Below are 16413 nucleotides of genomic sequence, written 5' to 3'. Positions count from 1 at the left end.
ATGTTCAGGAGAACTCCCTTACACTTCATTCTACAGTGCCAGAGAGTCTTTTACATCCAGTTCAAAAGGCAGAGAAAACCTCAATTTTATGTCTCTGCTGCAGCATAGAGCTTCCAACAATGCAGCACTGACTCTTAACTGAAGACTCGGTGTAAATATTGGCTCTCTCATTCACTTAATAATAGCTGACAGCCTAGAATTGGCAAGTCATGAGTCTGGAGTGGGCTTTGAACTGACAAGCTTCTCACTGAGCAAGGACAGTATTAGCACTGATTTATGGCTGGCAGCTCAACACATGATCTTTGCTTATATCGTTTATTTCCTAACTGACACAGTCTAGATTTTGTAGTTCACTCTAAGAGTTGGTAAGACTAAGAGGCAGTTCAATACAACAGAGTCAGCAAGCAGCTGCAACACTGAAGTCTGGAAATCATTGTTTTGGGTGTAAGATTAATACTGTAGTCTCATGAGTCTATTCTGTGATTGTCTGCCCAATTCACTCACAAAATCCCCTGAGCTCAAACTTTAACGAAAGCAGCTTCTTGCAAATGGGTATTTGAGTACAGGATTGTCAGTTTTTGGTAACTGCTGCATGTGAAGGCATAGTCATTGCATCTCACCTGCATTGTCGTTGATCTGTCCCTTATCAACATTAACCTACTCATAACACAGCAACTCACTCAAATGGCCACTGAGATCACTCATCTCAGTGGGGCAATGAAATGGTCAATATATAAAAATGTCATTAAAATTAGTCACCCACTATAGCACATGAATAAGACATTGTCAGAGCATAGCCATTCTGCAGCTGCACTCTGTTTTCAAAAACTAATTGTGTTTATTGAGCTTGAATTTTCAATTTTAATGACCTTGTTTTGAAAATGGAACTAATTCCCATGAGAGCCATGTTTTCTCAGCCATGCTTTCCCTCAGGCACATGCAGGAAATAGTTTAACAGAAATATATATCCCTCAGTTTTGTCAGCCCAGTGAAGTAAAATCATCTGTTCCAGCAGCAACAAGAGGAAAGGGGGAAAGATGAAAGCGTGAATGAGAGAAAGTAGATGCAACGTCTGCAAGAACTTGACCCATGCAGCATGTGCTTTTTATTCATTCATCCGCTGTAGGCATCGCTGTCTGGGCCAGCATTTATTGCCCATCCCTAACTGCCCTCGAGAAATGACAGTGAGTTGCCTCCTTGAATCGCTGCAATGCATTTGTTGCAGGTACACCCACAGTGCTGCTAGGGACGGAGTCCTGGGATTTTGATCCAGTGACACTAAAGGAACGACAATATATTTCCAAGTCAGGATGGTGAGTGGCTTGGAGGGGAATTTGCAAGTGGTGTTGTTCATGTGAATCATGTTGTCTGTGGTTTGGACACTTCGACCAGGTTATGTCTTAAAACAGATTTGGTTTGTGGTTCAACTGGATTTTATTCACAAAATATTCCTTCTTAAAACTCTATGTCAGCATTTCCCAAATTCCCACAGTATTTACTCCCTATCTAGGTCTATCTGTCTGAGAAAGGACATTACCCACAATGATCCATGTGTTTGAGCTGGACCGTTAGAATCTCCTTCCTCTTCCTGGCTCTCTTCCACAGAGGTGGGTCTCGCAGGAGTCAGGGCAGATCTTATGCTGGGTCTTCTTGGATTGCTGCATGGTTTTCAGTCACGAATCTTGCCTGAGAGTCTTTGCTGAGACTTCATTGACAGTGCCTCGTCACTGAGAGGGTGACATCCAGATGTGTGTTCTTATCTCTTCCAGAACATTCCATGGCCTTTGGCCAATCAGGGCATGAGCTGGATTCAAATCATTCAATGGGGTCAAGCCAACACTCTTCACTGTTTCTGAGCCCAGGAGATGTAAAGTGGATATACTCAGGCAATCGAGATGCCTGATCGACACTTCTCCAATGCACAAACTCCAAACTGATTGTATCTGGTTTTCCTTGAAACTTTGCAATCACTTTGATCTTTATTTCCACTGTTCTCTGCAGCCAATAGCTGCTGGCTGCTGACTGCTGTTTAGTTTAGTTTGGCCACTTTTCTGTCAGGCCTGATTTCCCCGGCTGTGGGTCAATTAGAATATCCATTTTTTGGCCCATGGTCACTTGACCACGATCTGCTGCCCTTTTCCTTGGAGTGGGAGTAGTCATGGGTTTGGAAGGTGCCATCAAAGGACAAAATAAAAAGTAAATTTCTGCAGTGCAACTTGTAAATGGTGCACTTTGCTGTTACTGAATGTTGGTGGTAGTGGGAGTGAATGTTTGTAGATGTGGTGCCAAATCAATGGGAGACTTTGTCTTGGATGGTGTCAAGCTTCTTGAATGTTTTTGGAGCTGCATTCATCCAGGCAAGTGGGGTGTATTCCATCACACTCCTGACTTGTGCCTTTTCCATGGTGGACAGGCTTTGGGGAGTGAAGAGGTAAGTTACTCTCTGCAGGATTACTAGCCTCTGACCTGCTTTTGTAACCCCAGTACTTTTGTGGTTGGTCCAGTTAATTTCTCTTCAATGGTCACCCCCAGGCCATTGATTGTCGGGGATTCAGTGATGATTTAATGCCATTAAATGTCAAGGGATGATGGTTAGATTCTCTCTTGTTGGAGGGTGTCGTGGCACTTGTGTGGCACAAAAGTTACTTGCCACTTGTCAGCCTGAACCTGGATATTGTAGGGGCAGGGGTCTTGCTGCATTTGGGCATGGACTGCTGCAGTAGTGGAGTCGTGAATGATACTTGGCTTTGTAATGGTAAAAAAGCAAATAATGCTCTTAGGGAATGTAATTATGTGTTGTAATTTTGACCAATCTCTAAATTTCAACGTAATCCTCTTCGGGACATCCATGATCTGGACTGAGTTAATTGGTCTGAGCCAAAGCAAGCAGTACGGGTGTTCGACAATCAGTAAGGATGTTCCACAATTGATTCTGATGACCCTGGAATGTATTAAAGTTGCTTTTACAGATTAATTAGATTCCAGGTATTGATCAGTCGTTAGACAGATCGACATCAGGCAACCACCAGATGGATTTGTGCACATTGTCATGCTGTCGACATTTACACACATTTGCCCTGCAAGGTCAGAATCTTTCGACTGACCCAAAGGAATTCTTATCTCAATCAGTATTTAATTTTCAAACATCATCAATGCATTCACCGATAGCTTAAAACTGTCAAGAAATCATTCTTCCTTGTCATGAGCTGTCCTTCGTTAATGTGAATCCATACATCTGAATTTGGTGATTGAACAGAGAGGGATCATTGAATTTGAATGTGTTCATAGTGATTGTAATGAGGTCAGCCAACTGGCCCTCATAGAATCAAAGTTCCCTGATTGGGGCTGTTAATCTGTCCCAATCAGGGAGCCCTGGCTGATATATAAAAAGGATCATCAAGGGTCTTCTTGTGGCACAGTGGTAGTGTCCCTATCCCAATACCTGAGTACAAATCCCACCTGCTCCAGCGATATGTAATTAAACTCTGAACAGGTTGATAGTAAAATAGGTTTAACAGTGATAGAAAGGACAGTTGTATATAGTTTGGGACTTTTTATTTGTAAATAAAGGGTGACAGGTTACCAGCCTCTGTGGAGTTATTTCAGTGCTCTCTCCTTTCAACACTATCCTGTTGTTTTAGAAAAGCTATTATGAAGGCTGCCTGAGACCTGGAAGTAAAGTAGCCTCACCCTTTATGACTCATTGGATGAGAGTCTCTTTGGAATCATACTTCAGCTCATCATCACCCCGATAAGGCCAGCAGAACGAAGGCATTTACCAGCAATGGAGACTGCAACAGCACCCTGAGCTTATGTAAAAAATGGTGCAGGGCTTCCATTGAGTGTTCACAAATGTTATGTTTTCAGTGCTTTCAAGGAATGACTGATTGCTATCAATGGCTGGCAGACATGCAGACTAAAACACATTCTTTTTTGCGCTTGGTATATGGACATCATTGGCTCGGCCAGCATTTATGCCCATTCCTAACCTACTTGTAGAAGGTGGTAGTGAAATGCCTTCTTGAACTGTTGCAGTCTTTGGTGGGGGATCACAAAGACAGCTGCTCCAGGTATCAATTGTCTTTTTCTGACTGTTCAAAATTTTAATTGGATCTGTAGCATGAGCTTTAGCATCCAATAGAGCCCTGAGAGGGCACAGTATACTCGTCTGGCAGTCTCTAACAGCAAGGCTTTTGTCTGACCTTTTTATAAGGTATCATTAAATTCAGCTGCTACTGCCTGCAGCTCGGAGGTTGATACTGTGGAAAGAAAGGTAGAAGCAACCTTTCTGCTGTGTTTACTAAACACTGTGTCTGTGTGTTCCCAACCTGGCCATCATGTCAATTGAGTGTGATTTGGTGTGGGAAAGGTCCAAAGCTATTGAATTCATCCCTCTCAGCTGTTTTCAGACAGTATACTCCTTGAAAATAAACTTAAACACAAACAAATGGAAAAATAGGTAAAACACAGACACACTGAAGGACCCCAAGATCAGGCTTGTTTTTCTTAATTCTTACATTGGATGTGGATGTTGCCGGCAAGGACAGCATTTGTTGCCCATCTGTAAGTGCTCTTGAATGTCTGGCTTGCCGGCCGTGTCAAAAGGCAACCACATTGCTGTGGGTCTGGAGTCATACGTAGATTAGACCAGGTAAGGATGGCAGATTTCCTTCCCTGAAGGATGTTAGTGGACCAGATGGGATTTTAACACAGTTACCATTACTGAGACTAGCTTACATTTCATGTTTATTAATTGAATAATTTTTAGGCCTGCTAACATTTGAGCCTGTATCTGCAAAGCATCAGCCAGGGCCTCTGGTTTCCCATTGCCACTATGTTCCCCCAAAACTGTGCAACACATAATTAAGTGGTGCCCATTTTCCAATGCAGGTTTTGTACATTGAACTGCTTGGTAAGTTATATGAGGGCTGCATGCAGATAGTGTTAAATGTGCTGCCAAGTGCCAGTACACTAGGCCTTCCTGCTCCTCTGATGCTGCTTGGCCTGCTGTATTCATCCAGCTCTACACCTTGTTATCCCAGTACACCTCAGATTTGTTTGATTCTAGCACCACTGAAAGCCAGTTTGCACCTTTTAAAGTGAAGCGGTATTGGAACGTGTGGCAGGGAAGGTGGAGAAAGAATAGTGAATGATTAACAGCACAACAAATCAGAGAGAGAAAGAGCTCCAAAGTCCTCTGTTATTTCTCGGGACATCTCGGAGGAGGTTGTGGATGGGAGACCAGCAGCAGGCCAGAGACTCCTTTGTCAAACTGTGCAAAAGGCAGTGGGAGGAGATGTCTGTTATGATGAATGATAAAATTGGAATCCCAAGGTTGTTGCACCATAAGACTTTTGGTGACTTCACATGAGCTGTCAGTATCAGTGAAAGCATCTGAGACTCCAGAGTCTTAGTGATCTGCCCTCAGTGCAACAGTGCATTGCCAACTAGAAAATGTTACAAATATTGTCTGCTCCAATCTGGAAGCAGCCAGCCACACGAGGCCATGGTCACCTTTCCAGCCACTGGCAATGCTGTCCTCACTCTGCTCTGAGGCTACAGCAAGTGGCACATCTCAGTGAAGACATCCTGAGTGAAGCAGAGATGTCTGACATCTGATCCTCAGTAAGGTTCAGTTTGGGGAATTGCATCCAGAGCCTATTGTCTTCTTGCTCTCTGATATAGTCATTGAAAAGGGATGCAAATTACTGCAATCAATTTTATTGTTGGTGCAGAGCATGTCAAAGTATTTGCCCTTTGGACTTCAGCAACCACAGAGCTCTCAGCAATTCACATTCATGACCAACAGAAATCCATTGGCAACAAACCTGAAAGTAGTTAACGGTTCCTTTAACAAGCAATGAAGGAAGAATCCTTCCCACTGTCGAGTACATGTTCATCTGTATCAGGCTAAGAGTATTAGCCGAAGTGCACTAAAGCTTGGGGCAGCTGCCGCCAAGGCGCACTGGGGAAAGACCACAGTCCGAAGTCTTTCTGCCAAAGTTAAATAGGGTTCTGTTCAGTTATCGGACCCTCCCGGTAACTCAATTATATGTAATTATAATTCTGCAAAGGTAAGAGATGCCTTTGGTTTGTTTGTTGGGTAGATTCAAACTCCAATGATTGTTTGCTTTCTTCATATGCTACTGTCGGGAACCAAACTGTTTTAGTGACTTGGTACTTTTTTTAGCAAACATGTTACATTTTACAATGAAAACACTGGCATCAAATCAGTTCTACTGGGCTGCCTGCACATGCACTCACAGCCTCACCCAGCAATATGTCAAGTCCAAAGGGCATCCGAAGCACCACAAAAATCTGACACCATAAAGCCACATTTCTTGGCTGTGCACTTTCCCTGACAGACTGATTTTCGCACATACATATTCACAGACTCAATCACATGCAGAAACATTCACAGACCCACTGTCACACAGACACATACTCACAAGCATGGTCTCTTAATGTTTCAGGCGAACACATACAACTGTGCACGTACACTCACACCCATGCACAACTAAATGCAGATAAACACACATGCACACAATTCAAATCAGAGTATTCCTCCATTTCTGTAAGCAACTAACAAAAATGGACAAGCAGAGCTATCGATCTTGCCTGTTTCTTCCTGACAGCTTCACAGAAACAGGCTGCCATCTCGGATTCTCCAGCATCTGCAGTTCCTACTATCTCTGCCATCTGTTTCTTCCTTGTTCTATTTACTGTTCTCTTTTTAACCAGCAAGCGATGCTGAGGGAATAATTACATTTCTAATTACATTTTTTAGACTTTCTCTCTGGAGACCGACGAGGATTTATATAGAGAAAAATGCAGGTGAGACTGGTCTCGGAAAGTTAATGTGTACAGAGGAAGATCGAACAGTCACTTCTTCTTCTCCCGTAGGCCCAAACAGTCGCCCTCCACTGACAGAACTGGTCCTCACCCTCAACAACTTTTCCTTTGATTCTTCCCACTTCCTACAAACCAAAGGAGTGGCCACGGGCACCCGTAAGGACCCAAGCTATGCCTGCCTCTTTGTAGGATTTGAGTAACAAACCCTCTTCCACAACTACACCGGCACTGTCCCTCACCTCTTTCTCTGTTGTATTGATGACTGTATTGGTGCTGCCTTGTGCTCCCGTAAGGAGCTTGAGCAGTTCATCACCTTTGCCAACACCTTCCACCCTGCCTTCAAGTTCACCCGGACCATTTCTGACACCCCCCACCCCTTCCTGGATCTTTCCATCTCCATCTCCATCTCCAGAAACCAACTCACCACTAACATCCATTTCGAACGCACTGACTCCCACAACTATCTTGACTACACCTCCTCTCAAATACTATCCCATACTCTCAATTCCTTTGCCTCCACCACATCTGCTCCCAGAATGAGGTGTTCTACTCCAGGACATCCCAGATATCCTGGAGACCAAATGCAGACAAGGGGACCAGTTCACAGAGCATCTGCGCTCTGCATGCATCAACCAACCTGAACTGCTGGTTGCCATCCATTTTAATTTCCTCTCCCATTCCCCTGACGACATGTCCATTCTCGGTCTCCTCCACTGTCATAGTCAGGCCAAACATAAACTGGAGGAACAACACCTCATATTTTGCTTTGGAAGTTTACATCCCAACGGCCTGAATATTGATTCAGAGATAGCAGGAACTTCACCAGCTTTAAAATCCCTCCCACCCAGCCTTATCTCGTGTCCTGCCTCCCTGTCCTGTCCTAACCTGTCCATCTTCCTACTCACCTATTTGTTCCACCCTTCCCACTGATCAATCACTATAACCCCTTACCTGCAACCACCTTTCACCACCCCATCTACCTTTCTCCACCCCACAACCCCTATTTATTTCTGGACGCCCCTGTCCCTCCCCAGTCCTGACGAAGGGTTTCAGCCTGAAATATTGACTTTCCTGCTCCTCTGATGCTGTCTGACCTGCTGTGTTTGTCCAGCTCCATGTTTATTGTCTCTTTAATGACCTACCTCACAAGGCAAGCTGGCTGAATGTGTAGAAACGCTGACCGGCACGGCAAGGCATGGAGAAACAAGGCATGAGTTAAACATGCCGGTAGTTGCAGAGTGAGTTAGCGTCACAGGAGCAAGCGGTATCCCTGAGGTACACAATTTGTGAGCTGGGTACTTGTCCATGCAGCCTTTCAATGCCAGTTGCTGGTATGCCCTGCAATGCAAGTCTGTGCTATCTGAACAGCCAGCAGTGGATCAACAAGATGTTGTGTTAGTCAAGAGGAGTTGGTAATTATTCATGACTGAGGGGGGTGTGTGACTGATGTTTGTGGATTGTGCCCCAAAGTGCAGTTTGTTCCCCATCCAACTTAACTGGCAACTTGCTGCTCCCCAGTGAGAAACTTGTCCTGACACTCAGCAAAAACATAAATGATGAAGTGAGATGCCCCGATATCGAGATAGGCTTCACAGATTCTCCTCCAATTGTACCACAAATTTTGCCTTAGTCTATATCTCTCAGACCCTGAGAAGCTTCTATTCTCAAACATAAAACAAGTACAGTCCTGAGGGCTGCATTGTTACAAAGACTGCCAATTGGACAAGATATTAAACTAAGGCCTATCTGCTCTATCAGGTGGACATATAAGGTTCGATTACTGTTCAAAGAGCACAGTTCTCCCCAGAGTTCTGGCCAAATTTATGGATGAAATTATCTTCTCATTATTACACTGCTGTTCATTGGAGTTTACTGTGTGCAAATTGGCTTCCATTTCTCCTACCTTACAACAGTGGCAACTATTCAAAAAGTGCTTCAGGGTTGCAAAACAATTTGGCACATCCAAAAGTTATGAGCTACTGCACAAGGTCAAGTCTTTCTTTATTTTTCAAATTGTAGATTGATCGAATCTATTGTTCAGACGGAGACCGTTTGGCCCATCAAATCAATTCCAGCTATTTGGTTGAAATTTATCGCACTCCTCTCCTCGCCACAGCTATCTGAATTATTTTCTTTCATATTTCTTTCAAATTGTATTATTGATTCTGCTTTCACCCCCCTTCAGTGCACTCCAAATTGCTGCTTGAAAACATATTTCCTTGTGTTAGCTTTGCTGCTTTCACAAATCACCTTCAAACCATGCCCTTGGGGCTTAGTAAAATTCTCTGCTTCAAAAAAAATCTCTATTCCATCAGAACGGTCCATGATTCTGAACTCCTCAATCAAAATTCCTATTAAACTTCTCTGCTCTTCACATAACAACACCAGCATCTCCAGTCTCTTCAAATGCCCAAAAATGCTCAATCCTCATACTGTTCTTGTAAAAAGCCACTCCATCTTCTAACATGCCTTGAGACTTTGCTTAAAATATGATAATCAAAATTAACACAATTTTCCATCTGAGGCCCAATAGTCATTGGTAAGATTTAAAGATAATTCCTTGCTTTTGTAGTCTCTTTCTCTGTTTATATATTTGGGAAACCCATTTTTTCAAAAGAATTTATGTACACACACTCATTTGTCTCTCTGTTTCTGCACCCTTTGTTAACATTACACAATTTAGTTAATATTTTCTCTGATCATTTTTTCAAACAAATTCAATAATTTCACACTCCTCTGTATCATATTTCAATTTTTAATTTCACTCACAGGGTGAGGACGTTGCTGGGTAGGCCAGCATTTATTGCCTATCCCTACTTGCGCAGAAGGCAGTTAAGAGCCAACCACATTGCTGTGGGTCTGGAGTCACATGTCATCCAGACCAGATAAGGATGGCAATTTCCTTCCTTAAAGGGCATTAGTGAACCAGATGGACTTTTCCAAAAACCAACAACAGTTTCCTGGTAACCATCAGAGTCCCAGTTTCAGATATTTATTGAATTCAATTTTTCAATTGATATAAATTCCATCATTCAAAATTTGAATTCCAAAATTCAAATTCCACCATCTGCTGTGACAATATTTGAACACAGACCCCCAGAACATTACAGGGTCTCTAGACTAACAGTCCAGCAATTAACACCACTAGGCCATCGCCTCCCCTGTGTCATGTGTTTGATAGAATGACCTTCTTTTAATATATAAAAAGAGAAAGAGATAGACTAAAATGAATATAGGTCCCTTAGCGTAGGACACTGGGGAAATAACAATGGGGAACCAAGAATTGGCAGAAGTGTTAAATAAATACTTTGCATCAGTCTTCATGGTAGAAGACATTAATAGCGTTCCAAAATTACGACAGAATTAAGGTGCAAAATAAGATGTGGAGTGAGGAAGAGAACATAATAACAAGCACAAGAGCAAAAGTACTTTGGGAAATACTGGGGATAAAGGCCTACAGATACCCTCCATCCGATTGGTTTCATCCAAGACGAATGAATGAAGTAGCTACAGAGATACTGAATGCCCTAATAGAAACTTCCAAGAATCCTTCAATTCTGGAGAAGTATCAGAGACTGTAAACTGTCAATGTAACATCCTCATTCAAAAATAGACAGAGGTAAAAAAATGTTACCTGCAGGCCAGTTAGTTTAACATTTGTTGTTGGGAAAATGTTAGATCTATTATACAAGATGTGATAGCAGAACATAAGACAGTGGAGAGAGGAATACAGTGAGATTTATTTCAGATTGAGGACAATGGGGTGGGAAGTGTACAGTGGGATTAATTTCAATTATTATAATAAACTAACAGAGATTTAAAAAAAAGCCAATTGGTCTTATTTTATTCGAAGGACATATCTCCTATCTACAAATAAAAATGGTCCATTTCAATAAATAGATAAGTGGAATCAGGCAGCGTCCAGTATAAAGTGAGAAATACTGGTCACATTCAGGTTGGTAGAGTTTTTGTAGTGTGCTCCCGCACTTTATCTCATTCTGAAAATCATAAACTTCACGATTAGTATAGGGCAATGTTAAGTTTATTATATAGGATGTAATTGCAGAGCATAGGATAGTGGGGAGAGTGCAAGATAATAAGGTTAATTTAAAATTCTTAAAGTACAAAACACCACTGTAAAAAAATCTTTGTTCGGATTTTCAAAAAAGGTACATTTTGCCTGTTAGCCTTTCTGAAAAGGACCGATAAAGAATTGATCTTTAAGCGCTCAAATCATGTCTGCAGACAATAATCTATCCCATTCGCGAACGCCAGAGACTTCCCCTTTAATGGGAAATGAAAGAAAGAGATAGATCAATCGGAGCAGCAAAAGGCGAAGTTAGGACTAAAATAAAACAATCGCCCTCTTTACAAAAAAGATCTAATTTTCGGATCTGAAGCTGCTGATCTGTTGACACATGCAGCCAAGTCAACTTTCATGATTCGGGCACGATTTCTTTTAAAACGCTGTTGGTTTGTCACTTACCCAGAAAAGTGTCGCGAAGACTCCCAGGGTCAGTTTCAGCACCAAGTATGTGGGATCGATCCCCTCGCAGCGTGGCCGGGACACTCCACACATCCTAACCCCTGGCAAGAGACAGTCCGGACGCGGATCCTGATCCCTTACCTAAAATTTCAATACAAAGACAGCACATTAACTAAGCAACTTCCGCCTCCAGAGCGAAAGTGAAAACTGCTACAGGAGTGCATTGTTTGCCGAGAGAGCCCTTCCACGATCGTGAGTCCACTCAGTACCAAGTGTCTGCGTTTCCCTAGTTCCACTTTCACGTGAAAGGCTTTTGCCACCACCGGACTGATGACACAGCCCCTCACGGGGTCATGTCCAATATCCCGAGGTACAGCCTCCCTCTCACAATCATTTCGGCACAACAATCCTTTCGACTAACCCCATACCCCTCAGAACTCCGGTCTTAGTCAAAGGTGAAGGGTGGATCTTGTGATCCACTGGTGGTGTCCCTACCTCGAGGCCAGAAGGCCTGCGTCCAAGTCCCAACAGAGCTGGAGGCGTGTCACGAAACTAAAAACAAACACAACTTTAGGCGGGACAGCAACCAGGGGAGTGCCTAAGTTCAGACTTGCAGAGATTTACAGAAATGGCAAGGGAGCAAATCACTGAGGGACTTGAAAACCAGGAATGATGCGAATTTGTGTGCGGGTCTGGGAATCAATGGAGATCAGTGAATGGGACTTGGTGCCAGTTAGATGACGGGCAGCAGAGTGCCAGTCAGGGTGCAAACAGGATCAGGTCCAGGACTCAGGCAGGAAAGGAGAATTGAAGGATTCAGCAGGAGTTGAAATGAGCAAGGGGGGAAGTGGGCAACGGTAGAATCAGACAGTCTTCATGACGATTGGAAATAGTGTCAGAAACCCGGCCCAGGCTCAATCATGAATGCTGACAGTGGCTTTATCTTCTATTCAAGTAGACTCCTGGATATCCTGGGTAAGTACGAAGGGCTACTGTCATTACACTAAATTACTGCAGAAATAAAACAGTCAAGATGAATTTTTCACTCTGGTTCTATTGATTCAACTCTGAATGAAGACTGACAATACATCCTCTGCATTCAGCAAATTATATACAAATGGTTAAAAGCAAGAAAGAATATTCAAGATAGAATTCACACAGCTGTGAAAATAGTTGAACCATTACGATGAGATGGTCTGAATGAGACCAGGTTGCACTTAATATTAAAGAGCGAGCCATGGAAGACCTAGAAAGGAAGTGGTCCCAATGTACCAAATGACACTGAAGGATCAGTTCTGAGGAAGGGTCACCAGACCCGAAACGTTAACTCTGTTTTCTCCTCCACAGATGCTGCCAAACCTGCTGAGCTTTTCCAGCAACTTTGTTTTTGACACTGAAGGAGAGTCTGGTGCCAGACATGATCCTAACCTTTCACCTATAGGCCAATTCTGTACCTTTATTTTTACAAATGGATGCAGAATGTAAACTCAAGTCAACTTTTCCATGTCAGACTAAGATTGCACCTGTCACACTCCAGGACAGTCTAAAACACTTTTAATGTTCTAAATCAATTTTGTCAAGTTCTTTTGAGCACCGTGAGATCTTTCACAGCCTCAAAAGAGTAAACAAACCCCCTGCCTAATGTTCCAACTGAAAGCTAGCACTACTGCATGCCTTCTGCACTGCATGCGGAATGCTAGCCCAGACTTGTGCTTGAGACTGCAGCAATTCAAGAAGGCAGCTCGTCACCACCTCAATTTGACTAGTAAGTCTACAGATGACATGAAAATTGGTGGAATTGTGGATAGTGAGGAAGGATATCAAAGGATGAAGCAGGATATAGATCATCTGGAAAGTTGGGCATGGAAATGGCAGATGGAGTTTAATCTGGGCAAGTGTGAGGTGATGCAGTTTTGGAGGTCAAATACAAGAAGAAAGTATAGAATAAATGGCCGGATCCTTCAGATCCTGATATACAGAGGGATCTTGGGTGCAAGTCCATAGCTCTCTGAAAGTAGCAACACAAGTGGATAAGCTGGAGGAGAAGGTGTATGGCATGCTTGCCTTCATCGCTCAGGGCATTGAATATAAAATTTGACAAGTCATATTGTAACTGCATCAGACTTTGGTCAGGCTACATTTGGAGTACTGTGCACAGTTCTGGTCACTGCACCTTGGAAGGATGTGGTAGTTTTGCAAAGGGTGCACAAGAGGTTGACCAGTATGTTGCCTGGATGAGCTATAAGGTGAGGTTAGACAATTTGGATTGTTTTTGCGAGACTATCTGAAGTTGATGGGTGACCTGAAAGAAGTATACAAAAGTATGAGAGGCATGGGTAAGATGGATAATGGGTAAGACGGATAAATGGAGTCACTTTTCCCAGGTGGAAATGTCAAATACAAGGGGCATAGGTTTGAGGTAAGAAGGGGCAAGTTTAAAGGAGATGTGCAAGGAAAGGTTTATACACACACAGTGGCAAGTGCTTGGAACTGCACTGCCAGGGAAGGTAGTAGAAGTACAAATGACAGCAAAGTTTAACAGGCATTTAGATAGATATTTGAACAGGCAGAGAATAGAGGGACAAAAACATAAATTGTTGGAAAAGCTCAGCAGGTTCTGGCAGCATCTGCGAAGAAAAATCAGAGTTAACGTTTCAGGTCTGGTGACCCTCCTTAGAAGGGTTCTGAGAAGGGTTCTGAGGAAGGGTCACCGGGTCCGAAATGTTAACACTGATTTTTCTTTACAGATGCTGCCAGATCTGCTGAGCTTTTCCAGCAACTTCTGTTTTTGGTTCTGATTTACAGCATCTGCAGTTCTTTCGGTTTTAATTAGAGAATAGAATGAAATGGACCATGCGCAGGCAGATGGAATTATCAGAATAGCATCATAGCTAGTATAGGCATGATGAGCCTAAGGGCCTGTTCTTGTGTTGGACTGTTCTATAATCTCAAGGGCAACTGGGGATGTGCAGTAAATGCTGGTGAGCCAGAGAAGCCCACATCCCACTAGTGAATCACAAAATTGATCCTGGAGTGTAACTTGACTTTGTGTGATTTCGTGTGGTAATTATTTCAGAAATGATCACACAGAAGCACACCCTATTGTTGCTGTCATGTGTCCAGGTTTTTTTCCAGTGTGATTGAGAGCAAAGATGGTTGTATCTTACCAAAGCAAACTATAGCCAATGCTAGAAATCTGAAATGGAAATGGAAAGCAGTAGAAATTTCCAACAGGTCAGGCAGCACAAGTGGAGGAGTCAGACTGAACATTTCGAGTCAATGGTCTTCTTCAGAAGATTGTGATTTTTTGGATTGAGTGAACACATTCCTGGCTATGAGACAAAATCATTCACATAACACTGCCACCATATGATAATATGCTGTTCAAACCCTCCCTTGCAACCAAGATCTTGCATTTATGCAGAAGTATAATGCTTCTCCCAGATCATCCAAAACTCTCCACAACCAATGAGCTAATCTTCATATGCTGCTAGTCAGAGTTAAAAGGCCATTTTGTGCAGTGGCAGATGCTAAAACTGCAATGAGATAAACTTTCATTTAATATGAATTGGCCTCTAGGATGCTCAAGTAATTTGAGAGGTATTCCATAGACCATAAGATGTACGAGCAGAAGTAAGCCGTTTGGGTCATCAAGTCTGTGTCAGCAATCAGTGAGATCATGACAGATCTATTAATCCTCACTATCCGCAAAATCCACTATCCTGCCTTTTCCTCATAACCCTTGATTTCCTTTCTAATTAAAAATCTATCTATCTCAGCCTTGAATATACTTAATGATCCAGCCCTACAACTGTCAGTGGTAAAGAATTCCACAGATTCATTACCCTCTGTCTTAAGGAGAGTCAATATTAGATCTGATGTAAATAGCTTGAATGGGTGGGAATGGGAGATTTATTGCTGCACAGAAACTGCTCAGCAGAATGAAGATGGAATTACTTTCAACTTTATCTTTTCTTTCTTAAAATATTCTAAATGCTACTGGATTGTGGCAACTGTTGAAGCTTTTCACTATATTTTACTGTGTTGCTTATTGTAGAGTACAAGTGACAATAAATCATTCATTCAAATCATTCGTTTGTTCATTTTAGTTGGTTTTTAGAGGAAGCTTCATCCTGGATTGACTATTGATCTTCTTTGTTGAGCAAGAACAACAAATGTCATTTTCAGATGGACATCATTTAACCATCATATACTGTATAGGTATGTGAAAAGGGAACATTCCATGTAATCCAAGCAATTCCTGAGGCGGGGGGGGGAAGGACAAAGACCACTCGCAGAGAAATTATCAAGTGCTAACATCGGTGCCCTCTAGTGGCTGGTGTTAGTAACTGGTGGCATGTTGACTGTACTGTATTAGAGTACACTGTACTACAAACAAGAAAGCATACTATGCCGAAAATATTGATTTTAAAATAAACTAACCTGTTCTTTCCTAGCTTGCAAAATACTTCCTTCTGCTTTCTCTTGCAGCAATAATCCAGAGATGTTGAAAACTCAAGGTTGGCATCATTTCGTTCAGTGTCAACGCAGTGTGGAGCTGGAGGAACACAGCAGGTTAGGCAGCATCAGAGGAGTAGGAAAGTTGACGTTTTGGGCTGGGACCCTTCTTCAGAACTTCAGAACTTATGAAGAAGGGTCCTGACCCGAAACGCTGACTTTCCTACTCCTCTGACGCTGCCTGTCCTGCTGTGTTCCTCCAGCTCCACACTGTGTTGACTCTGACTCCAGCATCTGCAGCTCTTGCTATCTCCGAGTGGCATCATTTAATTCTTATTTTTTGGTCTGCCTTCTTTCTCCCTAACTCAGCTCTAGCAATGTCCTTCGTTAAGAGCCTTGCACCTCACCATTGAAATGAAGAAGAGATACGTAAGGCGGTAGCAGTCTTCAAAATAGAAAAGTCAACCAGACTGGATGGGATGGCACGAAGAGAAGGTGGGATGAAAATTATGGAAATTTTGGCCATAATTTTCCAAACTCTCCTTAAAAATGGTAGTGGTGCCAGAGGATTGGAGGATTGCAAATGTGTTTCAACAATGGAAGAAGGATAAAGCTGC

The 16413-nt window shown here is 42.7% G+C and overlaps 1 protein-coding gene across 1 annotated transcript in view; it reads right to left on the bottom strand.

Moving 5' to 3' along the window:
* zgc:110329 (uncharacterized protein LOC550500 homolog) overlaps window positions 1–11868 on the bottom strand; it is a 147103-nt gene extending 135235 nt beyond the window's left edge. The window contains exons 1-2 of the mRNA XM_048618678.1: window positions 11834–11868; window positions 11339–11479 (exon numbers count right to left, since the gene is read on the bottom strand). Coding sequence (XP_048474635.1) covers window positions 11339–11431 — 93 coding nt within the window. The 5' untranslated portion in view covers window positions 11432–11479; window positions 11834–11868. The remainder of the gene's footprint in view (window positions 1–11338; window positions 11480–11833) is intronic.
* Between the last annotated feature and the right edge of the window lie 4545 nt (window positions 11869–16413).

This window comes from Rhincodon typus, chromosome 40 (genome assembly GCF_021869965.1).
Source record: "Rhincodon typus isolate 14 chromosome 40, sRhiTyp1.1, whole genome shotgun sequence".
Taxonomy (NCBI): Eukaryota; Metazoa; Chordata; class Chondrichthyes; order Orectolobiformes; family Rhincodontidae; genus Rhincodon; species Rhincodon typus.
Note: the sequence above shows the minus strand (reverse complement) of the source record. Positions and strands in the feature narration are given on the sequence as shown.